Source organism: Carcharhinus amblyrhynchos, unplaced genomic scaffold (genome assembly GCF_965287045.1).
Source record: "Carcharhinus amblyrhynchos unplaced genomic scaffold, sCarAmb.v2.hapA scaffold_39, whole genome shotgun sequence".
Taxonomy (NCBI): domain Eukaryota; kingdom Metazoa; phylum Chordata; class Chondrichthyes; order Carcharhiniformes; family Carcharhinidae; genus Carcharhinus; species Carcharhinus amblyrhynchos.
The window spans coordinates 8,916,199-8,942,304 of NW_027649780.1; the positions used below are offsets into that span (position 1 = coordinate 8,916,199).

A 26,106-nucleotide genomic window follows, 5' to 3' on the forward strand; every position below is an offset into this window, starting at 1 on the left:
AGGATAGAGGTGGAAAGACTCTTCCCGCTCAAAAAAGACAGTAGGACTAGGGGGCACAGCCTCAAGATAAAGGGGGGGCGGTTCAGAACGGAGTTGAGGAGGAACTTCTTCACTCAAAGGGTGGTGAATCTCTGGAATTCTCTGCCCGTTGAAGTGGTGGAGGCTGCCTCGCTAAATATTTTTAAGAAGCGGGTTGATGGGTTTTTGATAAGAGAAGGGATTAAGGGTTATGGGGAGAGGGCGGGAAAGTGGAACTGAGCCACGACAGATCAGCCATGATCTTATTGAATGGCGGGGCAGGCTCGAAGGGCCAGATGGCCTACTTCTGCTCCTATTTCTTATGTTCTTATGTTCTTATGATGTGCATCAAGACAAGCGGCACGGTAGCACAGTGGTTAGCACTGCTGCTTCACAGTTCTAGGGTCCTGGGTTTGATTCCTAGCTTGGGTCACTGTCTGTGTGGAGTTTGCACATTCTCCTCGTGTCTGTGCGGGTTTCCTCTGGGTGCTCCGGTTTCCTCCCACAGTCCAAAGATGTGCAGGTTAGGTTGCTTGGACATGCAAAGAAATTATCCCTTAGTGTGTGGGGATGTGTAGGTTAGCTGGATTAATGGGTATAATATGTAGGGATATGGGGATAGGGCCTGGGTGGGATTGTGTTCGGTGCAGACTCAATGGGCCGAAGGGCCTCTTTCTGCACTAAAGGGTTCTATGATTCTAAGAGAATTGTCAGCTTTGAGTTATAATAATTTCAGTTCCCTGTATATGGAGCATGTTATAAGTTTCTTGTAATTGTATTAAGCTCCTCTCTCCCTTTCACTCCCTTATTCACAGTTATTTCTGAGGATGTTATTTGTTTCCTCCACAGTGAAGATTTGTAGAAACTCTTACTGTTTCTATATTTCTAGCTAAACTTCTCTCATACTCTAATTTCTCTCTCCTTATTAATCTTTTTGTCATTCTTTGCCGTTCTTTATATTCTGTATCTGAGACAATAAAAACTTCAGCTTTTCAAAAGTTGTTGGTGGCTCCAGTGTGTTCAGTTCTCAGCTGTGGGCAGCATCAGGTTCAGCTTCACCCAGCACATAGATATCTGCAATGTCACCTTGATCTCACATTTATAAAACTCCTTATAGACAATGAGAAACATCCCAAAGGGTTTTACAGGAGCAGTGACTCTGAGTCACATCAGGAGATATGAGGATGTTAAAGCGAAGACCCCATCTGCTCTCTAAGATCTTACAGTCACTATGTTGAACAAGAGCAGGGAGTTCATCTCTGTGAGAGCAATATTACCCCTCACCCAATCTCCCTAAAAACAGATCATCACTGCTCATTATCATATTGCTCTTTGTGGAGGCTCATTGCGCACAGAGATGACCTGAGGTTGTGAAAGGTGCGACGTAAATGCAAATTCTGTCTACTCCAGCCCCGTTACTGTCCTTAGCAGCAGTATCATCAACACCTCCCCAGTGTCAGCATGAACAAGGTTCAGTCCTGAATCTGATGAACAGCTGCAGAATCAGAGCAGTGCAGTCATCGATGAACTCGCTGGTGTACCAGCAGGTTGTATGATCGATTAAAACACTTGCCACATGTGGAGCATGTGAAGGGTTTCTCCCCGGTGTGAATTTGCTGGTGTGCCTGCAGGGTGGATGAATGAATAAATCCCTTCCCACACTCAGAGCAGGAGAAGGGTCTCTCATTGGTGTGAACTCGCTGGTGTATCAGCAGATTGGATGATCGAATAAATCCCTTCCCACACTTGGAGCAGGTGAATGGCCTCTCCCCAGTGTGAACGCGCTTGTGTGTCAGCAGGTGGGATGGTCGCGCAAATCCCTTCCCACATTCAGAGCAGGTGAATGGTCTCTCCTCAGTGTGAATCTGCTGGTGTGTCAGCAGGTTGGAAGACTGAGTAAATCCCTTCCCACACTGGGGACAGATGAACGGCCTCTCCCCAGTGTGAGTGCGCTGATGTACAGTGAGTTCAAATAACCGTCTGAACCCAGTTCCACAGTGAGAGCATTTGAACGGTCTCTCATCAGTGTGAACACGTTGATGGTATTGGAGATCTCCAGAACCTTTGAAGCACTTCCCACACTCTGGACATTTAAAAGGTCTCTCACCACTGTGAACTCGTTGGTGTATCTGAAGGTGGGGTGATGTCCTGAACCTCTTCCCACACTGTGAGCAGCTAAATGGTGTGTCCCTATTGTGAATGCGCTGGTGCTCCCTCAGTCCATGTGGGTTTTTAAAGCTCTTCTCACAGTCGGAGCATTTAAACTCTCTCTTGTCAGTGTGCACTTGCTGATGTTTCAGCAGGTGGGATGAGAGACTGAATCCTTTCCCACACATGGGGCAGGTGAATGCCCTCTCCTCAGTGTGGAGTCTTTGGTGTCTCTGAAGGCAAATTAACTGAGTGAATCCCTTCCCACACACAGAGCAAGTAAATGGCCTCTCCCCGGTGTGTCTTCGTCGATGAATTTCCAGCTCACACGGGCGTCTGAATCCTTTCCCACAGTCTCCACATTTCCAGGGTTTCTCCTTGGTGTGAATGGTGCTTTTTGCGTCCATGCTTAGGTTCACATGAATCAAATGAACCTGGATGCTGGAATTTGAAACAAAAACAGAAAATCTCAGTAAGTCTGACAGCATCTGTGGAGGGAGAATAGAGTCAATGTTTTGAATCTAGATTAGATTCATCAGAGAGGAAAGAGACCATATTTTTAGGCAGACAAATAAATGTGTCACAAAAACAAAAAGTACTGAAAAATCTCAGCAAGTCTGACAGCATCTGGGGAGACAAGGTGGCACAGTGGTTAGCACTGTTGCCTCGCAGCACTTGGGACCCAGGTTCAATTCCTGACTTGGATCACTGTGTGGAATTTGCATGTTCTCCCCATGTCTGCATAGGTTTCCCTGGGTGCTCCGGTTTCCTCCCACAGTCCAAAGATCTGCAAGTTAGGTGCATTGGCTATGCTAAATTCTCCCTCAGTGTACCAAACAGGCACCGGAGTGTGGCGACTGGAGAATTTTCAGTTACTTCATTACAGTGTGAAGGTAAGCCTATTTGTGACTAATAAATAAAACTTTTTTTACTTTTAGCATTTGTGGGGAGAGAAATGGTACCATGGCGGAGTGGTCTAAGATGCTGGATTAAGACTGCAGTCACAGCAGGGGCCTGGGTTCAAATCCCATAACTGCCAGAATTGATTTGAGTTTTAGGGTGGCACAGTGGTTGGCACTGCTGCCTCACAGCTCCAGGTCCCAGGTTCAATTCCAGCCTTGGGTCACTGTGTGTGTGCAGTTTGCACATTCTCCCTGTGTCTGTGTGAGTTTTCTCTGGGTGCTCTGATTTCCTGCCACAGTCCAAAGACTTGCGGGTTAGGTTGATTGGCTATGCTAAATTGACACTAGTATCAGGGGGACTAGCAGGGTAAACCTGTAGGGTTACGGGGATAAGGCTTTGGTCAGATTGTGGTCAATACAGACTTAATGGGCTGAAGGGCCTCCTTCTGTACTGTAGGGATTCTATGAATAGAGCCAATATTTCCAGTCAGGATGACAGATTTTGATTTGATTTATTACTGTTATGTGTATTGGGACACAGTGAAAAGTATTGTTTCTTGTGCTATAGAAAGAAAACATACCATTCATAGAACATAGGAAAACAGAGGGTGCAGAATGTAGTGTTATAATCATAGTTAGGGTGCAGAGAAAGATCAACTTCATGCGCTGTAGGTCTATTCAAAAGTCTGATGGCAGCAGGGAAGAAGCTGTTCTTGAGTCAGTTGGTACACGTCCTCAGACTTTTGTATCTTTTTCTTGATGGAAGAAGGTGGAAGACAGAATGCCCGAGGTGCATGGGGTCCTTAATTATGCTGGCTACTTTGCCAAGCAGTGGGAAATGTAGACAGAGTCAATGGATAGGAGACTGCTTGATGGACTGCACTATGTCAAATCTGCTGAGATTTTCCAGCATTTTGTTTTTGTTTCAGATTCCAGCATCCGCAGTAGTTCACTTTTAAACAAATGTCAAGCTGAGGGAGCAAAGGATGTCTTTAACAGAGACAGACCTGAGTAGCCTCCCTGGATTCACTTTCTTTCCCTTCAGTTGCTGCAAGTCCTCAATTTCCTCCAGAATGAGAAAAGAAATGTAAAGGGGACAAAGGAAAGTGTTTTACTCACAGATGTTGAAGATAAGTAGAAGTTTTATCTGTGTGAATCTGAATGGTGATTCAGAGAGAGAGCAGCAGCTTTGCTGGGCAGGAATGAGCAGCTTCACCAGCTCCGCATTCAGACAATGGAGAAAGCTTAGTGCAGCCATAGGCACAAACGCCGCGTTGTGATTGGTTGCATGGTAATTCTACTTCCGGTATGCCAACTCTTTCCATTGGTCAATCCGGACCCAGGGACGGAAATGACCCCTCGAGCCATCGTGACGTCAATAATGGGAGCCAGCCTGATTCAGCCAATCAGGATTACTCTCCTATGCAGTGACATCGCTGGGCCCAAGTCCCTGGCCCCTCCAAGTGGTCGAGCCGAAGCTTGGCGGCTCCGGCCAATCGACAGCTCTGGAGGACCGGAAGTCGCCTAGACCTCCAGCCAATCAGAGCGCGGGACTTTATGACAATGTAGATTGAGCTTCAGACATACTCAAATTTGTTCTTGTCTCCAACAAGGGCATTGACCGGTCACGGGCATCCAGCCTCTGATCTTCGGATAAGCATTCTCCAAGGCAGCCTTCACGACACACAACAGCACAGAGTCGCTGAGCAGAGACTGATAGCCAAGTTCCGCACATGAGGACAGCCTCAACTGGGATCTTGGGTTCATGTCACACTTTCTGTAACCCCCCAATAACGACTTGCCTGAACTTGCAAAATCTCACTAACTGGCCTGTCTGGAGACAATACACATCTCTTTAACCTGTCCTTAATGCTGTCTCCATTCACATTGTCTGTACTTTTAAGACTTCATTACTTATAAAGATTCGCATTCCAATCATTATTCTGTAAATTGAGTTTGTGTCTTTATGAGCCCTGTTTGTGAACAGAACTCCCACTCACCTGATGAATGGGCAGCGCTCCAAAAGCTAGTGGATTTTGCTACTAAATAAACCTGTTGGACTTTAACCTGGTGTCATGAGACTTCTTACTGTGTTTATCCCAGTCCAATGCCGACATCTCCATGTCAAGATTACAAATGAACATTGGAATTAGGGGCAGGACTGGGCCCAGGTATCTTTTTCTTTCTCTTTCAAAGACATTGATATCCTTCAGCTTCCTCAAATTTCTGCCAAAAGAGTATGGCGACGTCTTGTGAACTTGATTTAATTTATTATTGTCACATGTATCATTCAATCAGCTCCTGTGTCCATTCTTCACTGCAGAACCCCTTCACCCTGCTGCTCCCACAGTCCTCAGCTTGATACAGAGTTAGCTCTGTTCACCATCAGCCTTTGTTGCTGTCTTCATTTGCTTTATGGATGCCCTTCAAGTGACACACTCTTTAAGTCAGGAATTAGGATTGGGAATGGGGCTTTTTGGTCCAGGAAGTTTACGCTGGCTCCCTGTGAATCAAACCATTTCCCTGTTCTATCCCTGTTGGTTTATTTCTCTCAATTGCTCAAGCAATTTTCTTTTGGAAACATTCCATCATCTCTGCTCTCCCCCTCATAGGAAGTGGGTTCCAGGTATTTGCCACTTTCCTCAAATGCAAATGAGTCTCAGAGCAGAGAAGGAGGCCATTCCACCCATTGTACCCATGACATTCCTTTGAAGAAGCTCTTCCATTAATCCCATATTTCATTTCAAATCTGTCCAGTTCCGTTTTGAAAGATCCAGTTTAATTTTCTTCATGCACCATTTTCAGACAGTGAATTCCAAATCACAATAACCCATATTCTATTTTAAAACAATCAATTTAACAATATATCGTGTTTAGATTTTCACAGGAGATTTGGAAGTGGAGCGAAAGGCATGGTTGTTACTCAAAATTAAGATTCAGTCTTTATTGATAATCTCCGTGAGCGGACTGAGTGGGATACATCCAAGTTTGGGGTCTACTTTGAGAAAGGAAATTACATTCTGACAGTCCCTTTCATGACCACAAGATCCTGGAAAGTGTTTCACAGCCAAGTTCTTTTGAAGTGTGGTCACTGTTGTGATGTGGGAAACTCACAAATGAAAATGATCACTTTCATCTGTATTAATAGTTAAATATAACAAGGTCAAGGAAGCCATGTTAAACCCTAACATATGAGGAGATTGTTATGCAATAAAGCTAGACATTGCTGAGCAAGCAGAACTTGTCCAAGCTATGGAATTCTTCAATCATTTTGATAAGCTAGAGGATGTTATATTCTATCAAAGTCTGGCTCAAGAATGAGGCTCTTTGTTCAACCTGATCAAGATTAGTTAAGAAAGAAACTATTGTCTTTCACAAAGTGTATTTTTGAACTAGTGTTTCTTGTATTAACTATTGCAGGATTCTCTGGAGGCGAGGTATTGTCAAAAACTTCAGCCAATACAGAGACTCACAAAGGCCAGTGTTCCAGTTAAAAACGTATCTATATTAACCAACGATTGATGGGAGAACGAGCATTGGGCAGTCCAATGGCTTACTACAAGAGGAGACACTGAGCATTCCAACACCACTCTGCGGTTACATACAGCAGACAGGTCAATTATACCTTTCCTAAGTTTACATTTCCTGCCTTTTATTAATTATGAACCAGTCAGTTTCAATACAAATCAATCACAATTAATACCTGTTAGAGACTTCAGCCAATTGCATTTACCCTTTGACCTCATGGGGTTTCACTGATCTGTAAAATCCAGATCCTTCCTCCCTTTGTTAGAATCATAGAATCCCTACAGTGCAGAAGGAGGCCATTCGGCCCATCAAGTCTGAACTGACCACAATCCCACCCAGGCCCTATTCCCGTAACCCCATGCATTTACCCTAGCTGGTCCCCTCGACAGTAAGGGGCAATTTAGCTTGGCCAACCCACCTAACCTGCATGTCTTTGAACTGGGGGGAAACCGAAGCACCTGGCGGAAACCCATGCAGACACGAGGAGAATGTGCAAACCCCACACAGACAATGACCTGAGGCCAGAATTGAACCCAGATCCCTGGGCCTGTGTGGCAGCAGTGCTAACCACTGTGCTGCCCCCTCTGTTGCTCAGCAACTGCTGACTTTGGCCACAAAGGTCCATGTTAAGGTTCCCATCAACTCTGGCGCATGTCAATGGCCAAACCAGACAGAAGTATGTTCTTGTGTCTGAAAAGGCCAACCTTATCTGGATAATATGAATAACTCAAATCATAAGGGACTCTGATAAGGCCTGCACAATATGAATTACTCTATTGAAGAAGGGGCCAAGAAGACCTTACTGCTAGTAACTGTTATTGATAAGAACTTACACATTCTGTAGTTTCATTGTCCTAAAGATTGTGGTTTATTTCAATATGCCTCTTGTCCCATTAGGCTTTGAGGCAACCTGCTTTGGCTAAAGTGTACAGATTTCTCTAACATACAGCTAAAATACATTTTTAAAGATCCAAAGTGTATGTTTAAGTCAGAAGTACTTGACCAAATCTCATACTTAGTTAAATATCTTAATGTGTTTATCCGTGTCTGATAGACTGTCCCCCTGTTGTAAACCTAATCTTAGGTCATTTCACTTTTTAGAATTTTGTTCGTAATTTAAATCCCTGGTTACTTGAAATATCTATAACCTACTAGGAATTTCCCCAGTATAACCAAATGTATTAATTAAAGATTACTGTGATAATTAGCTACCAGTCAGTAATAGATGACTGAATAAGTGGTGAGCCTCAATTGAATTATAGTTGAAAGATCAATAATGAGTTAGTTCACAGAATCACAGATTACTACAGTGCAAAGAGGCCCTTCGGCCCATTGAGTCTGCACCAATGCATGACATGTCCTGACCTGCCCACCTAGTCCCACTTGCCAGAACTTGGCCCATAGCCTTGAATGTTATGACTTGCCAAGTACTCATCCAGGTACTTAATAAAGGATGTGAGGCATACTGAAAGACTGATTTTTATTTGCAGTAAAATGTAAAAGTTTGATTGCTGTATATGTGAAGAATGTGCAGTGAGGATAAATGTACTGGCGAGAGAGACCTTCAAGCTCTGATTAGCCTCAACATTTGAAACTGTGTAAATAAGGGATTGTACAGAATCAGATAAAGGGATAATATGAAACAATTCTATTCCTGATAATGAGAAAGTGGAGCAAGTCATTGAAGATCCAATTAATCTAGTGACAAAATTGCTTTGTTTCTTTACTGCAACCATTACCTCTCCCTTTACCTTTTGTTTCAGGATATTTTTGACATTTAATCTCACCCACCTTCTAACCAATCCCTGACTTCCCTTTTTGTTCTATCTGACCCTCTCCTCTTCCTCACCAGCATCAAACCCAGCACATTTCTCCCTCTCTAGTTCTGAAGTAGAGTTAAATTGGACGTGAAACATTAACTTTATTTCTCTCTCCACAGATGCTGCCAGACTTGCTGTGTTTTTCCAGTTCTTTCTGTATTTATTTTAGATTTACCTGCAGTCGTGAAAAGCACTATTTTCTATCCAGGATAAAGTAATTGTCTTTCACCAGCTTTTGTGGATCATTTCAGTGGAAATGTGCTCTCCCAGACTCAAAGAGCATCAGCCCACTGGAAGCAAAGTTGAGAGAGTGGCCAGTCCAGCAGAAAGAAACCTGTGGACTGTGTGTGTCTTTATATGCCCTTCTCTGATCAGAACCTCCCACATACCTGACGAAGGGACACCGTTTCCAAAAGCTTGTGGGATTACTATCAGATAAACTGGTTGGACTTTAACCTGGTGTTGTGAGACTTCTTACTGTAATTAACAGCAGCAGTAACAGCAGAATCCAAACCCTGTCATCACTTGTGAACTTGCTCGTGTTTCAGCAGGCTGGATAACTGAGTGAATCGCTTTCCACACACAGAGCAGGTGAAGGACCTCTCCCCAGTGTGAACTCTCTGGTGTCTCTGCAGTGCGGATGACCATTTAAACCTCTTTGTGCAGTGACAGCAACTGAAAGGTCTCTCCTCAGTGTGAATGCGCTGGTGGGACATCAGATCCTGAGAGCTTTTGAAGCTACTCTCACAGTCAGAACATTCAAAGGGTCTCTCATTGCTATGAGTGACTTTATGATTCAATAGGTGGGATAACTGAGTGAATCCCTTCCCACACACAGAGCAGCCGAATGGTCTCTCCCCAGAGTGAATTCGCTCGTGGTCCCTCAGATCCGAAGCACGTTTGAATCCGCTCCCACAGTCAGGGCATTTAAAGGGTCTCTCCTGGGTGTGAATGATTTTGTGCCTCAGCAGGTTCGATGACAGAGTGAATCCCTTCCCACACACAGAGCAGGTAAATGGCCTCTCCCCAGTGTGAACTTGCTGGTGTGCCCATACGCTGGATAACTGTGTGAATCCCTTCCCACATATGGTGCAGGTAAATGGTCTCTCACCGGTGTGAACTCGCTGGTGTGTCCGCAGATGGGATGACCTTCTAAACCTCTTGGTGCAATGAGAGCAGCTGAACGGTCTCTCCTCAGTGTGTATGCGCTGGTGGAACACCAGTTCACCAGAGGTTTTGAAGCAGCTCCCACAGTCAGAGCATTTAAAGGGTCTCTCATCAGTGTGAGTAGCTTTGTGATTCAGTAGGTGGGATGACTGAATGAAACCCTTCCCACACAGGGTGCAGGTGAATGGCTTTTCCCCAGTGTGAACTCGCTGGTGTGCCCGCAGACCGGATGATTGAGTGAATCCCTTCCCACACTGAGAGCAGGTGAATGGCTTCTCTCCAGTGTGAACTCGCTGGTGTCTTTGCAGGGTGGATAACCAAGTGAATCCCTCCCCACACTGAGAGCAGATGAACGGCCTCTCCCCAGTGTGACTCCGTCGATGAATTTCCAGCCGAGATGGAACTTTATATTTCTTCCCACAGTCCGCACATTTCCATGGTTTCTCCATGCTGCAGGTGTCCTTGCCTCTCTCTTGGGTGGGCAATCAGTGGAAGCCTCATCCACACACACAGAACACGAGTACAGCCTTCCCACAGTGAATGGTGTGATATTTATTCAGACTGTGCAACTGGTTAAAGCTTTTCAGTCAGTGCACTGGAACACTCTCACTTGAATGTGCAATGTGTTGGCGCTTTTCCACTGACGTTTGAAACTTTTCAAATCAAAAGACCAGACAATACTTCTAGATTTAAAGGCCAATGATAATCATGTCCCAAGGAATATGACTCTGTCAGATCTAGATGTGACATTTGACATTCCAGCCTGTGATTCCTTTTTCAATATCCTGTAAAAGAAATTTACATAAGTCATCATTGTCAGTACAGGATAAAAATTCAGAATAGGCAACTCTAGTTCCTACAGAATGTTCTTTCCTCTCATTGTGCAAAAGCTGTAAATCTCCATCCCACACACTTTCCCTCCATTCTTACTCTGCTGTATCTAATATTCACCCTCCCAATTCTCCTGAAGATACTGATTGACACATCTATGCTCACTGCGTCCTTCCGTGGCACAGAAATCATAAGAAATAGGAGCTGCAGTTGGCCATTCAGCCTATCGAACTGCCTCAACCATTCATTAAGAATTGGCTGATCTACCTCAGCATTATTTCCCATACAATCCCCCAGGTCTTCAATATCTCAAAACTTATCAATCTCCAGCTTGAAAATTCGTGATGGCTGAGACTCCACAGTCCTCTGGGGTGCAGAATTCCAAAACTTCACCACATCCTTGAGTGAGGAAATTCCTCCTCACCTTAACTTTATCTGCATTTTCTGACCGTTCCCTATAACATTCTCCTTTATCAATCAAAAATCAGTCCAACTGACCCTGGAATATATTCAATGGCCCTCAGCCTCCACTGATCCCTGTGGGATAAATCCAAGACTAACAACTCTCTGTTTGAAGAGGTGACTGGAAATATATAACATAGCAACAGTACTATGTTACACAGCTAGATATAATTATAAATATACTTTATCATATCTCTGTCTGATATTAATTTACTGTCTCCTTAAATGTCAGCCATCTCCTGGGGAAACCAGCCCTTTAATTGTGAACATTAGGAAAGGGATCTTTTAGCCAGACAAATCAACGTGTCAAGCTGAGAGAGCAAAGGATGTCAATGTCTTTAAGAGAAAGGGAGAGACCTGGGCCAACCTTTCCAGGGTCTGCATCCTCCCTGGATTCACTTCCTTTCCCTTCAGCAAATCTCCAGTTTTTCCAAGAATGAGAAAAGAAATGGAAAGAGGGAGAAAAGAAAGTGTTTTACTCACAGATGTTGGAGACAGGAGGAAGTTCGAGTACGTCTTAAGATCAATCTTCAGTCACACAAAGCCCGCAGTCTGATTGGCTGGAGGACCAGAGTCCTTCCGGACCTCCGACTCTTTCCATTGGTCGATCGCTCAGAAGGTCGCAGGTGGGCCCGCCCCCGCAAATACGCAGCTTCTCCTCTCCCTTGGACATGCGCAGTCGCGGGCCGGGGGGAGGGGGAGATCACCGAGCGGCTCCTCGCTCTGGCCGGAGCCGCCAGCCGCTTGTCTGGAAACCTTGGCTCGAGGAGGGGCAGGGGGCGGGGAGCAATGGGTGGGGGCGGGGCTCCCGGATCCGCGCGCCCGGGCCTGCGCACTGGAACCCCAGGACGTCATGCCAGAGCAGACTGATTCCTATTGGCTGATTCTCGTGTGGACGTTCCTAACGCTCAGTCTCCCATTGGAGCAAAAAGACAACATCGCGGATTGGTTGACTCAGGCAGGGCTCCATTGTGATGTCACAATGCGGAAGTTGACCGATGAGCTTCAGAGTGAAACTTCCTCCTCTGTGAAACATCTGGGAGGAAATCAATGTTTCCCCCTTTCCATTTCTTTTCTCATTCTGGGGGAAATTGGGGACTTGAAAAACTGAAGGGTAAGGAAGTGAGTCCAATCTGTACATTCCATACATTTTTAGTCCAGTCATTTAGACATACATCTGTCTGGCAGCCTGCATGGAGATTTTCAGCTCTGTCTCCAGGACAGGAAGCAGTGAGCATGGATCTGTCAATCAGACTGAATCAGCACCTTCAGGAGAATTGGGAGGGTGAATATTAGATACAGCAGAGTGAGAATGAAGGGAGAGTGTGTGGGATGGGAACCAAAAGAGAAGATGCTGGAAAATCTCAGCAGGCCTGGCAGCGTCTGTAAGGAGAGAAAAGAGCTGATGTTTCGAGTCCAGGTGACCCTTTGTCAAAACAGTGTGGGATGGAGATTTACAGCTTTTGGGAAACGTGAGAGGAAAGAATGTTCCATAAAAACTAGAATTGCGTGTTCTGAATTTCTATCCTGGACTGACACTAATGCACTTTGTCAACTCCTTTTACAAGGACAAGGCTGAGGACAAAAATATGAGCATGAGAGCAAGATGGTAAATTCTAATGGCAAGCGGAAGGTGAGAGTCATGCTTTGGACTGGGCGGACGTTTTCCACAAAGAGGGCAGGAAACAGGCTACAGATGAATTAAAGAGAAACCATTTGTGTCCAGAACATTGTGAACATCCTTTTACTCTGGTTGTCTTTGATCCTTTTGTCATTTTCTGTTTGTTTTAACCATGTTCTGTTTCATTAATAAACTTTTATCAGTAAAAATATTTGATTGTTCTGGAGTTTTCCTGATGAGATTGATGCACTTTAGGAAAAGTGGGTGAGAGGGTTTGGCAGGCTCTTTAACAGAAAGTGATTCCCTCTATGAAGTGGTTCATTTTGGCAGGTCAAATAGGATGGCAATAAGTGTAAAGTGTTAATTTTGGCAGGTCAAATAGAATGGCAGAACATAATATTAATGGTAGGACTCTTGGCAGTGTGGAAGATCAGAGGAGTCCGAGTTCATAGGACGCTCAAAGCAGCTGCGCAGGTTGAAGTTATGGTTAAGAAGGCTTATGGTGTACAGGCCTTCATCAGTCGAGGAATTGAGTTTCAGAGTCGAAAGATGATGTTGCAGCTTTATAGGACCCTGGTCAGACCCCACTTGGAGTACTGTGCTCAGTTCTGGTCACCTCATTACAGGAAGGATGTAAAAGATTCTCCAGCTCTCTCTTTACCCCCTATCCAACTTGTGGACAGTTTTTACTCAGTGTTATTTCTTCCAAGCTCTTAATTGTCCCAATCTATAATTTTATCCATTTTACTTTAATTTTCCTCACATTGTGTCCATGTGCACTGTGTTTAATTGGATCCTGATTGTTTTGAACTCAGTTTCTCTCTGGAGTGTGTGTCAGTGCCTTGATGTTGTCACAATGTTGTCTCAATCCCCTGGCCACATTAACCATTTCATCTTCTGCTGTGTCTCAAGTAGCTGTGTGTGTTTGGGACCCGCTCTTCACTCCATCTCACCATGAATTTAGGCTTGCTATTTTTCACATGTAACAAATCAGATGTGCTCACTCACTCCAGTTTCCCAAAATCATGTCACACATTCTTAACTCTCAGATGTGCTGTTGAAAAGATCAAATATAGTGTCTGTCTGTCTTATCTCCCTGTTAAGGCGCTGATATTTCATATCCTGGCTGGGCTTTCAAATGTGGATTTCTTTAAAACAAAGTTCACGGATGTAGGAGTGTTTCAGAGACCAAGTATTGTGCTGGCTTTCACTGATTTACAACTCAGCTAATGCAAAGAACAATATGACGGTGTGGTGACACAGTGGTTAGCACTGCTGCCTCACAGTACCAGGGATTCAGGTTTGATTCCTGGCTTGGGTCACTGTCTGTGTGGAGTTTGCACATCCTCCCTGTGTCTGCATGGGTTTCCTCTAGGTGTTCTGGTTTCTTCCCACAGTCCAAAGTTCTGTGGTTTGGGTTGATTGGTTCTGTTACATTGACCCTCATTTCTGGGAATTAGCAGGGTAAATACATGGGGTTACTGAGATAGGCTGGGATTGTTGTCAGTGCAGGCTTGATGGGCCAAATGGCCTCCTTCTGTACTGTCAGGATTCTGTTCTTTGAATATAATGGGCAGCTTGATTATTTTCAGTCTGGGCTAATCCAGTAACCTGGAGTTTTATGACCCTTTTCAAACTGTTGTGTTGAGCCTGATTAAAAGGTCAATGCTGTGTTAGGACATTTCTTTAACAGGAGAAAGGTTTTAGTTTTCTTTTGTCACATGCTCTTTGGACTGCAGACTGAGAGGAGTGTTTCTCATCTCTTTCCGTGGAGTGAAGATTCTGCTACCTGTGAGTTGCCAGCTGGAAGATAGTGGCAAGCAGTCTGTCTCTCTCTCTATCTCAAGGTCCTGAAATTTCCAGAACTGGGAAGTCAAAGTTTGAAATCAACGTTTAAAGGACTAATTCACAACAGGTGTTAAAAAGCTGCAAAATCCAGCATCACGTGAGCATACTTGCTTTCTGTGCAAAGCCTAAAACGAGCTGTAAGTTTGTAGGGATTATTTGATTTGGACTTAGCTGTTCAGGTTGATACAAGATCATGGTTGCTTTTTATTGCAATTGGTAAAAATTATGCTAATTTTTCTTCTTATATTTTAACTGTGTTCTTAAATTAACTTTGTTTGCTAAAAACTTCCTCATGGGTCAGTTGAATCATACCTGGAGTGAAATATCTTATGCTCACTCGAGTGCAAATCTTATGGCTAGGCTGAATTTGTAAAGGACCTTTCATTTCACCACACCCAAGGTGAGTTATTCAAATTCCTTTATTGTCCAGGACAATATGTTCACAATATTTTTAAAACAGTAATTAAACATTCCCATTCGATTTCAGGTATTAACATATTCTGTTACTTTGTTCTTTATTGTCGATGTCAGACTGGGGTTGTTGCCCTTGGAGCAAAGGAGGTTGAGAGGAGATTTGATAGAGGTGGGCAAGATTCTGACAGATTTAGATAAGGTGGACAAAGAAAAGATGTTCCCATTCGCTGATGGGACAAGGACAAGGGGGACACAGATTTAAGGTTTTGAGTCAGAGATGCAGGGGGATGTGAGGAAGAATATTTTGATGCAGTGCATGGTAATGAGCTGGAACTCGCTCACTAAAGGGTGGGGGAAGTGGAGACAATAAACAATTACAAAGGAAATTGGATGGGCATTTGGGGAATTTCAAACAGAAATGCTGACTAAATATCTCTGACCTTCCTAACACCCTGTCACTCTGTGATTCTTGTGAAATTTAAAACCAGGTATTTGCAACAAGACTCAAAGAGCATCAGCCCACTGGAGGCAAAGTTGAGAGACCGGCCAGTCCAGCAGAAAGAAACCCTCCCCATTGACCAACTGTGAGAATGAACAAAATGCAGTCCAGGATGTAATTGAGAACAGAAACAATAACAGCAGAATCTAATCCCCCTATTCACTTGTGAACTTGTTGGTGTGTCAGCAGGGTGGATGAATCACAGAATCCCTTCCCACACTGAGAGCAAATGAGCAGTCTCTCCCTGGTGTGAACTCGCTGGTGTGACTGCAGGGTAGATAACCGAGTGAATCCCTTCCCACACACGGGACAGGTGAACGGCCTCTCTCCAGAGTGAACTCGCTGGTGTCTCCGCAGGTTGGATAACTGAGTGAATCCCTTCCCACACTGAGGGCAGGTGAATGGCCTCTCCCCAGTGTGAACTCGCTGGTGTGTCTGCAGGTTTGATAAATGAATGAATCCCTTCCCACACTGAAAGCAGCTGTATGGTCTCTCCCCAGTGTGATCTCGCTGGTGTGTCTGCAGACTGTACAATTGAGTGAATCCCTTCCCACACTGAGTGCAAGTGAATGGTCTCTCCCCAGTGTGAACCCGCTGGTGTGCCCGCAGATGAGATAACTGAGTGAATCTTTTCCCACATTCAGAGCAGCTGAATGGCCTCTCTCCTGTGTGAACTCGCTGGTGTTTCTGTAGGTTGGATGACTTACTGAATCCCTTCCCACACTCAGGGCAGGTGAATGGCCTCTCCCCAGTGTGAACTAGCTGGTGTGTCTGTAGGCTGGATATCTGAGTAAATCCCTTCCCACACTGACAGCAGGTGAATGCACTCTCACCGGTGTGAACTCGCTGGTGTCTCTGCAGAGTGGATGAATCACTGAATCCCTTCCCACAAACACAGCAGGTGAACGGCTTCTCCCCAGTGTGGCTGCGTCGATGAGCTTCCAGTAGAGAGGGCGCTTTGTATCTCTTCCCACAGTCCTCACATTTCCATGGTTTTTCCATATTGTCGGTCTCCTTGTTTCATTGCAGTTTTATCATTTGATGCCTTGTTCACACAGACAGCATGGTACAGTCTCTCCTCGCTGTGAATGCTGTGATGTATTTTCAGGCTGTGTAACTGGTTAAAGCTCTTTCCACACTCAGTGCACTGGAACACTCTCACTCAGGTGTGTGTTTGTATCCCAGTGTTTTTCCAGTCGCACTGTTGCTTAAAATCTTGCAGTCGACAGACCGCTCAAACATTTCTCCTTCATATTCAGAGGCTGAGGAAAATTAGTTTCCAAGGAATTGGGTGACTCTGTCAGACTGAGATGTGATATTTAAGATTTATCTGTGTGATTCCTCTTCTAATATCCTGTAAAAACAATTTACAAAAGTCATCAGTGTCAGTACAAGATAGAAATTCAGAACAGACAACTCTAGTTTCTATGGAACATTCTTTCCTCTCTCATTCCACAAAAGCTGTAAATCCCCATCCCACACACTCTCCCTCCATTCTCACTCTGCTGTATCTAATATTCACCCTCCCAATTCCCCTGAAGGTGCTGATTGAAGCTAGTTGACAGATCCATGCTCACTGCTTCCTGTCCTGGACTCAGAGAGCTGAAAATCTCCATGCAGGAGAAATAACAGAAATATGGCTACTTTCTGTTATTTCTCCTGCATGGCAACCAGAACTGTACACAGTTCTTCACCTATGGCCTAATCAGTGGTTTATACAGGGCAGGGGAAGGCTCGAAGGGCTAGACGGCCTATTCCTGTTCCTATTTCTTATGTACAGCTACATCAGAACCTCCCTGCCCTTATATTCAATGCCTCAGTTAATAAAGGCAAGTATCCCATGTGCTTTCTGAATCCCCTTATGTACCTGTCCTGCTGTCTTCAGAGATCTATGGACATACACACCAAGGTCACTCTGAACCTCTGTACCTCCAGGATCTGACTATTCATTGTGCATTCCGTTACCTTGTTACTCCTCCCAAAATGCATTACCTCAAACTTTTTAAGGATTGAATTCCATTTGCCCCGGCTCTACCCATCTAACTAAAGTTTTAAAGTTTATGTATTAGTGTCACAAGTAGTCTTACATCAGCTCTGCAATGAAGTTACTGCGAAAATCCCCAAGTTGCCACACTCCAGCATTTGTTTGGATACACAGAGGGAGAATTTAGCATGACCAATGTACCTAACAACACATCTTTCAGACTGTGGGAGGAAATCGGAGCACCTGGAGGAAACCTGTGCAGACATGGGGAGAATATGCAGGCTCCGCACAGACAGTGACCTAAGCTGGGAATTGAACCCAGGTCCTTGGTGCTGTGAGGCTGCAGTGCCACTCGGTCAGTATTGTCCTGTAATCTAAGGCTTTGCTCATCAGCATTTATGAAATCACCAATCTTTGTGTCACCTGCAAACTTACTTGGTATACCTCTGATATTCACATCCAAATTATTAACTTACACTACAAACAAGAAGAGATGCAACTCCTATCCATGCAAAACACCGCTGGACACAGACATCTAGTCACAAAAATTGCATTTGACCATCCCCCTCTGACTCCTGTCACTTTTGGATCCACTTTGGCAAATTATCGAATGGGCTTTCACCTTCTTCATCAGCCGTCCATATGGAACCTTGTCAAAAGCCTTACTGAAGTCCAAGTAGACTAGGTCAACTGTATACAATGAGTCACCTCCTCAAAAATGCAATCAAATTTGTAAGACCTGATCTCCTGTTGCCAAAACCATGCTGTCTATCCTTGATTAATTCTTATCTCCCCAAGTGGAGATTAACTCTGTCCCTCAGAATTTTTTCCAATAGTTTCCCTACTGCTGAAGTTAGACCTACTGGTCTGTCGTTTGCTGTTTTTTCCCTGTGTTCCTTCTTGACTAATGACACCACATTGGCTATCCTCCAGTCCTGTGGCACTTCTTTTGCAGTGAAAATGCCGGTGTTGTACTGGGGTAAACACAGTAAGAAGTCTCACAACACCAGGTTAAAGTCCAACAGGTTATTTGGTAGCAAAAGCCACTAGCTTTTATAGAACTCTCACTCCACCTGATGAAGGGACAGCACCCTGAAAGCTAGTGGCTTTTGCTACAAATAAACCTGTTGGACTTTAACCCGGTGTTGTGAGACTTCTTACTGTGTTTACCTCTCCTGCAGCCAGCTAATTATTGCCAGAGTCACTGCAATCTCCTTCCTTGCCTCCCACAGCAGGCTGGGGATCACCCCATCTCGGCCTGGGGATTTATACAATTTTAGGCCTGTTACAACCTCCTCCCCCTCAAATGTTAAGTTGTTGAAGTGAATGACAAAGCTGCTCCCTGATATCTATATGACTCACCTGATGAAGGTGCAGTGCTCTGAAAGTCCATGATTCCAAATAAACCTGTTGGACTTTACCCTGATGTTGTGAGACTTCTTACTGTGTTTTCTATACCTACATCATCCCTCCCCACAGTGAATACAGATGCAAAGTATTCATTTAAAACCCCACAAATATCTCCCAGCTCCACGTACAAATTACCACATTACTCCCTAGTGGACCCTATTCTTTCCCTGGTCATCTCCTGTCCTTCACATGATGAAAGAACACCTTTGGATTTCCTCACAGACGCTGCACATAGGCGGAAGTTTTGGCCTGAAGCTCATCGAACAACTTCAGCAGTCACATCATGGAGGAAATGTGATTGGCTGGAGGACCAGAGTACTTCCGGTCCTCCAATCTTTTCTATTGGTCAATACCTCAGTCTGACAGCCGAGCGGGGAGAGCCCCGCACATGCGCAGGTGCCCCTCTCCCTTGGACATGCGCTGTCCCGGCCCGGGGGGAGGGGGGAGACAACCGAGCGGCTTCTCGCTCTGGCCGGAGACGCCAGCCGCTTGTCTGGAAACCTTGGCTCGAGGAGGGGGAGGGGAACAATGGGTGGGGGCGGGGCTCCCGGGTCCGCGAGACGGAGTCTCCACCCCTCTGACCTTCACGCTGAGCTGCTGACCAATGGGAAGCGTTGGAGGACCGGAACGACACTGGTCCTCCAGCCAATCACAGCCCGGGCTTTGTGTGAATGAAGATTGCGCTTCAGACAGACTGAAACTTCCTCCGGTCTCCCACATCTGTGAGTAAAACACTTTCTGTTCTCCCCCTTTCCATTTCTTTTCTTATTCTGGGGGAAATTGTTGACTTGCAGCAACTGATGACGCGAAATAGAAGCAGGAGTGGCCACCAGGCCCTTCAAGCCTGTCCCGCCATTCAGTGCAATCATATCTAATCTATTCCGGCCTCAACTCCTTTACTGTGCCCCTTCCCATAGCCCTCTATCCCTCCATCTATTAAATATTTATCCGCCTCACTTTAAATACTTCTAATCATCCAGTCTCCACCACCCTTTGGGGCAGAGAATTCCAGAGATTCACCATCCTCTGCAAAAATAAATTTCTATGCACCTCAGTTTTAAATGACCGACCCTTTATCTTGTAGCATGTGCTGCGTTGCCCCCCCCTCCACCGCCGCCGCTTGGCCATCAGACTGAGGTGTTGACCAAGAAACGACCGGAAGGACTCTGGTCCTCCAGCTAATCAGAGTCTCTCCATTGTCTGAATGCGGAAGTTGGCCGATGAGGTTCAAAACTTCCTCCTCTGTGCAACATCTGGGAGGAAATCCAAAGGTGTTCTTTCATCATGTGAAGGACAGGAGATGACCAGAGAAAGAATAGGGTCCACTAGGGAGTAATGTGGTAATTTGTCCGTGGAGCTGGGAGATATTTGTGAGGTTTTAAAGTAATACTTTGCATCTGTATTCACTGTGGGGAGGGATGATGTAGGTATAGAAAACACAGTAAGAAGTCTCACAACATCAGGGTAAAGTCCAACAGGTTTATTTGGAATCATAGACTTTCAGAGCACTGCACCTTCATCAGGTGAGTCCGCTCTTGAAAATATTTCACCATCTACCCTATCAAGCCCCCCCTCAGGATCTTATATATTTCAATAAACTCACCCCGTTGTCTTCTAAACTTCAAGGAATGCAGACCTAGACAATTTATTCTCTCTTGTCCTCTCATCCCAGGAATTAGGCTGGTGAATCTCCTTTGGACTACTGCCAATGTTACAATATTCTTGTTTAAGAAAGGGAATCAAAACTGTGTTCCAGTTTAGACCTCATCCACACCCTGTGCAGTTGCCACAAAACCTCCCTGCTTTTAAATCCAACCCTTTGCAATAAAGATCAAAATTCCATTTTCCCTCTTACCTATTGTGGTTCCTGCCTGCTAGCTTTTTGCGCTTCATGCACCAGAACACCCAGATCCCTCCGTACTTCACTCATCTGCAACACCTCTCCATTTGGATAATCTCCTTTTTGATTCCTCCTACTGAAATAAATAGGCGGCGTGGTGGTACAGTGGTTAGCACTGCTGGCTCACAATGCCAGGGATCTGTGTTCGATTCCCAGCTTGGGTCACTGACTGGTTGGAGTTTGCATATTCTCCCCGTGTCTGCGTGGGTTTCCGCCGGGTGCTAAGGTTTCCTCTCACAGTCTGAAAGACGTGCTGGTTAGATGCATTGGTCTGAACAGGCGCCGGACTGTGACGACTAGGAGAATTTCACAGTAATTTTATTGTGGCATTAATGTTACTTGTGACTAATAAACAAGTAACATTAATGCTGCAGTGAAATTACTTTAACTTTATGAGCTCACATTTCCCCATATTAAACTTAATTTGCCAGATTTTCATCACTCAATCTATCTATATCCTCATTACAACACGTTCTTCCACCTATCAATGTATCATTTGGAAACATTACATTCTGTTCCTCCCTCCCAGTCATTAATTAAATCATGAACAATTGCGAGCCAAGAACTGATCCTTGTCGTACTCCACTAGTTACATCTTTCCACTCTGAAAATGACCCATTTATTCCAACTCTGTTTTCTATGTGACGGCCAGTTTTTAATCCATACTAATACACTTCCACCAATTTCATGGGCCTTTACTTAATGTACCAGCCTCTTATGCACCACCTTGTCAAATGCCTTTTGGAAATCATAGAATCCCTAGAGTGCAGAAGGAGACCATTTGGCCCATCTAGTCTGCACTGACTCTTGAATACAGCATCTTTCCCAGATCCTATCCCACAACCCCACATTTTTACTCCACTAATCCCCCTAATCTATATCTATTGGGACACAAAGGGGCAATTTAGCATGGCGAATCTGCTTAACCCACAAATCTTTGGATTTGGGAGGAAATCGAAGCACCTGGAGGAAACCCACACAGAGAACATGCAGACTCCACGCAGGCAGTGACCCAAGACTGGAATTGAACCTGGGTCCCTGGTGCTGTGAGGCAGCAATGCTAACCACAGTGCCACCATGCTGACCTTGTGCCACTCTTACTATTGACTTACTCCTGTTCCTGATGTTCAAAAGGCATTGCACCACCAGCTTTCGAAGGGCCCAACCAGCGATGCCCACATCCATAAAAGAATTAAAAAATGAGAATTGTCTGTTCTGAATTTCAGCCTAGTACTGATTTTGTAAACTCCTTTCACAGGGTATTAGAAGTTGAGAATCTACAGTCAAAAATCTCAAATCAAACGTCACGTCAAGATCTGACATCAAGATCACTGAATTCATCAGGAGCTGATAATCATCGCTTTTGGAATCTAGAAGGAGAATTGTCTGTTTCTTCTGTTGGCTTAAAAAGGATTGAAACATCAGTGTGATTGGAAAAGCACCGAGATACACACACACATCCAAGTGAGAGTGTTCCAGTGCACTGATTGTGGAAAGATCTTTCACTTGTTGCACAGCCTGGAAAAAGCTTTGCACAATTTAGAACAGGGAGACCGTGCACGTGTCGTGTGTGTGGACAAGTCTTCAACTAATCGTTAAACTTTGAGAATCAAAAAGACACCAGCACCATGGAGAAACCGTGGCAATGTGAGGACTGTGGGAAGAAATGGCAGTTCCCATCTGAGCTGGAAATTCATCGACGCGTTCACACTGGAGAGAGGCCGTTTACCTGCTCAGACTGTGGGAAGGAATTTGCTCATTCATGCAACCTGCAGACACATCAGCGAGTTCACACCGGGGAGAGGCCATTCACCTGTTCTGACTGTGGAAAGGGATTCACTCATTTAACCCACCTCCACACACACAAGCGAGTTCACACTGGGGAGAAACCGTTCTCCTGCTCTCAGTGCGCGAAAGGATTCTCTCAGTTATCCCACCTTCTGAGGCACCAGCGAGTTCATACCAGGGAGAGGCCCTTCTCCTGCAAGGAGTGTGGAAAAACATTCACTACTTCATGGAACCTGCTGACACACCAGCGAATTCACACTGGGGAGAAGCCATTCACCTGCTGTGCATGTGGGAAAGGGTTCAGTCGGTTGTGCAGCCTGCAGACACACCAACGAGTTCACACCGGGGAAAAACCATTCACCTGCTCTGAGTGTGAGAAGAGATTCGCTCGGTTATCCCACCTACTGTCACACCAGCGAGTTCACACCGGGGAGAGGCCGTTCATCTGCAGCACGTGTGGGAAGGGATTCAGTGAATCATTCACCCTGTTAATACACCAGCGAGTTCACAAGGACGAGAGGCCATTCACCTGCTCAGAGTGTGGGATGGGATTCACTAAATCATCCAACCTACTGACACACCAACATGTTCACACAGGGGAGAAGCCGTTCCCCTGCTCAGTGTGTGGGAAGGGATACACTCAGTTATCCAGCCTGCGGAGACACCAGAAAGGTCACAAGTGATGATGGATTTTGCTGCCCCTGCTGCTGTTAATCACGTCCTCCACTGAACCAGGTTCATTCTGATTGTTGGAGGAGTCGGAAGGTTCTTTCTGCTGGACTGACCAGTCTCACAACTTTACTTCCTGTCAGTTTTTGAGAATTGTTGCAAGTATCTACTTTCATATTTTATTTGCATTGCAGAGTTAAATAGTGTTTGGAATGTCAAAGATATTTGTTCAAAACTGTTTGGAACTCCTGAAATCGTGCCAGGTTTCCATGGAGGTGAGCTGTGGTGGTTTGAATGTTCTTCTGTTTAATTTCTCTGGCTGTGTCTCACAGAAGGAAACTGCAAAGCTTTGAGTCTAAATTAGCTGTGATCGAGTGGGTCACTACATTAAAAGATATGATCTAGACAATTAAAGGTGAGTATTTAAGGAATGCAGTACTGGAGTGATATTGTCACTGGAATGGCAATCCAGAGACCGAGGTTAATGCCCAGCCATCACAGGTTAAATCCCACCATAGTAGATCAATCAATAAGAATCTGGAACTAAATGTCTAACAGTGACCGTGAAACCATTGTCAGTTGTCAGAAATACCCATCTGGTTCACTGATGTCCTTTTGGTAAAGAAATCTGCTGTCCTGGTCTGGTCTATATGTGGCTCCAGAGCCACAGCAATGTGGTTCACTTTTGAATGGCTTCTGAAATGGCCTAGCAAGTCACTCATTCGTATCAAATCACTAGAAAGACTATAAGGAATAAAATTGAACTTTCTACAGTACCAAACATTAACAGCAAGCGATAGTGCGATCATTCAACTCTATCAATGGATCAGATCTGAGCTCTGCAGTCCTGTCAGTAATATTCATACTGTACGAGTGCCACACAATGAGTGTCTCCATCATGAGAGAATCGAACCATTGCCCCTTTACATTCAATGACATTGCTATTCTGAATTCCCTAACTATCAACAGGTTGGGGATTACATTGACCAAACTGAAAGGAACCAGCCATATAAATACAATGGCTACAAGAGATGTCAGAGGCTGGGAATTTGCAGCCAGTAACTCACCTCTTGACTCCTGAGAGCCTGCCCACTATTTACAACCTATTTATTTGATAATATTCTCACAAGCTTTCGAGGGGTTACCCTCTTCGTAACCCCTCGAAAGCTTGTGAGAATATTATCAAATAAATAGGTTGGACTAAAACCTGGTGTTGTCAGACTTTTTACTGTGTTTACACCAGTCCAACGCCGGCATACCCACATCATCACTATTTACAAGACAGGAATGTGATAGAATACTCTCCACTTGCCTGGGTGAATGCAACTCCAGCAACACTTGAGAAGCTCGCCATCAACCAGCTCACTTGATCAGCACCCTGTTCACAAACATTCTCTCCTTCTACCACCGACGCACAGGGGCAGCAGTGTGTACCATCTATAAAATGTACTGCAGGAATTCAATGAGGCTGCTTAGACAGCACCTTCACATCCTGTGACTTGTACCATCTAGAGGGACAAGGGCAGCAGAAACATGGGCACATTACCACCTGGAAGTTCCCCTCCAAGCCACAGACCAGCCTGACTTGGAAACATGTCGCTGTCCCTTCACTGTCACTGCAACCCAGAACTCCCCCACCACCAGCACTATGGGTGTACCTGCACCACATGGACTGCTGACGGTTGAAGAAGGCAGCTCACCTACACCTTAAGGATAATCAGGAATAGACAATAAATTCCAGCTTAGCCAGCGATGCCCACATCATATGAATGAAAAAAGTTGAGAATTGGAGTGGGGCAATTAATGGTTTGGGAGAAATAACACTGAGTAAGAACTGTCCACGTGTTAGATAGGGGTGAAGAGAGAGCTGGAGAATCTTTTACATCAGACTTGATCTGTTGCTTGAAGCATGTGTCCTTATGTTCGAGTAACCTAGAACTCACAGCGCTCCTTCAGAAGATAGAGCAGATGTTACCCGAGGCAGGGCCAAAACAGAAGTGGAAAATAACAGAGTGAAATTGAGTGAGGGATCAGAGAGAGAGTTCTCCTCCCCCTCGAGGTGTGGAATGTAAGAATCCTGGGGGACCCTGGACTTCAGGTTTTCTTGCTAATTAGTGAACATTAAATTAAATTCTCTGACTGGCTGTGCATTGATTTTGAATTTGATTGTTACACTTCTCCTGTTTTTATTCCTGTTGTGATTACACTGTGGGTAAGGATGGTTGACAGGTGACAGGATGGGAAATTGTGGTTTGGATCTTCACTGACCAAATGTTTTATTGATCTGAAAAGTGTAAAAGGGACAAAACATCATCAGAAATCTGGCAGAGCTGAGAACAGACAACTTGCTGTGTGGGAACAGGGAGTTAAACAGCTCCCAAAGGACAGAAAGAACAAGAATGCCTTGAATCCTGGATGACACCTGTGTGTCAAGGCCACCATGTTTTCACTGCTTGGCACGGGAATGCTGACTCCCTGTATCAGGGACGCAGTGTGGAAAGATAATTGAGAGTTTGACGTGGCTTGGGTGGGTACAGATGGTTCAGTGACAGGTTTTGTAATTGGTCTGTTCAAATGTTAGCTCAGCAGTGATTGGGTTAAATCAGCGTCCATGGACTTTTTGATGTAAAAAAGTCAAAAAAGGGATTCCCTGAGCACACAGATTTGTTGAGGTTTTACATTTTGCATCGCCTGGTGCCATGGTATCTGAGACAGAGCAGGGAGCATTTCCATGGAGATGCTGCTTCTACCCAGAGTGTAATGGTAATGCTGCTGCACTTTGATACTACTGCTCAGACATTAGCCTGTGTCAGCTCTTATTGATACTGAATAAAATCTAACCACTGTCACCAATAAGGCTTATCAATGGGAATCATTTCAGAGATTGGGAAAAGGGGAGAAAGGGTTAATTGATTCCCTGAACCCCATTTTCTAACATCACTGTGTCAAAAATAAAATCTCATCTCCCCCTCTGGCTCCTTTGTCAATTACCTTAGAGAAACTCACTTTCTGTTAAAGAGCCTGCCAACCCCTCTCACCCACTTTCCCTAAACTGCATCAATCTCATCACGAAAAGTCCAGAACAATCAAATATTTT

At 44.9% G+C, this 26,106-nt stretch overlaps 3 protein-coding genes across 3 annotated transcripts; 1 reads left to right on the forward strand and 2 right to left on the reverse strand.

Annotated features, from left to right (window-relative positions):
* Positions 1-724: 724 nt before the first annotated feature.
* LOC145363674 (uncharacterized) lies at positions 725-4,359 on the reverse strand. Its single transcript, XM_080218889.1, has 2 exons — positions 4,188-4,359; positions 725-2,607 (listed from the first exon to the last, which is right to left on the reverse strand). Exon 2 carries the CDS (start codon positions 2,571-2,573, stop codon positions 1,536-1,538), a length of 1,038 nt encoding a protein of 345 aa, XP_080075015.1. The 5' UTR covers positions 2,574-2,607; positions 4,188-4,359; the 3' UTR covers positions 725-1,535.
* Positions 4,360-7,460: 3,101 nt separating this feature from the next.
* LOC145335586 (uncharacterized) lies at positions 7,461-18,931 on the reverse strand. Its single transcript, XM_080181393.1, has 5 exons — positions 18,605-18,931; positions 15,462-16,612; positions 13,717-13,723; positions 12,789-12,803; positions 7,461-9,883 (listed from the first exon to the last, which is right to left on the reverse strand). The coding sequence occupies exons 2-5, from the start codon at positions 16,258-16,260 to the stop codon at positions 8,938-8,940; spliced, it is 1,767 nt and encodes a 588-aa protein (XP_080037519.1). The 5' UTR covers positions 16,261-16,612; positions 18,605-18,931; the 3' UTR covers positions 7,461-8,937.
* A 300-nt stretch (positions 18,932-19,231) lies between these two features.
* On the forward strand, positions 19,232-23,589 carry LOC145363701 (uncharacterized). Its single transcript, XM_080218930.1, has 2 exons — positions 19,232-19,374; positions 21,811-23,589. The coding sequence occupies exon 2, from the start codon at positions 22,181-22,183 to the stop codon at positions 23,021-23,023; it is 843 nt and encodes a 280-aa protein (XP_080075056.1). The 5' UTR covers positions 19,232-19,374; positions 21,811-22,180; the 3' UTR covers positions 23,024-23,589.
* The last annotated feature ends 2,517 nt before the right edge of the window (positions 23,590-26,106 follow it).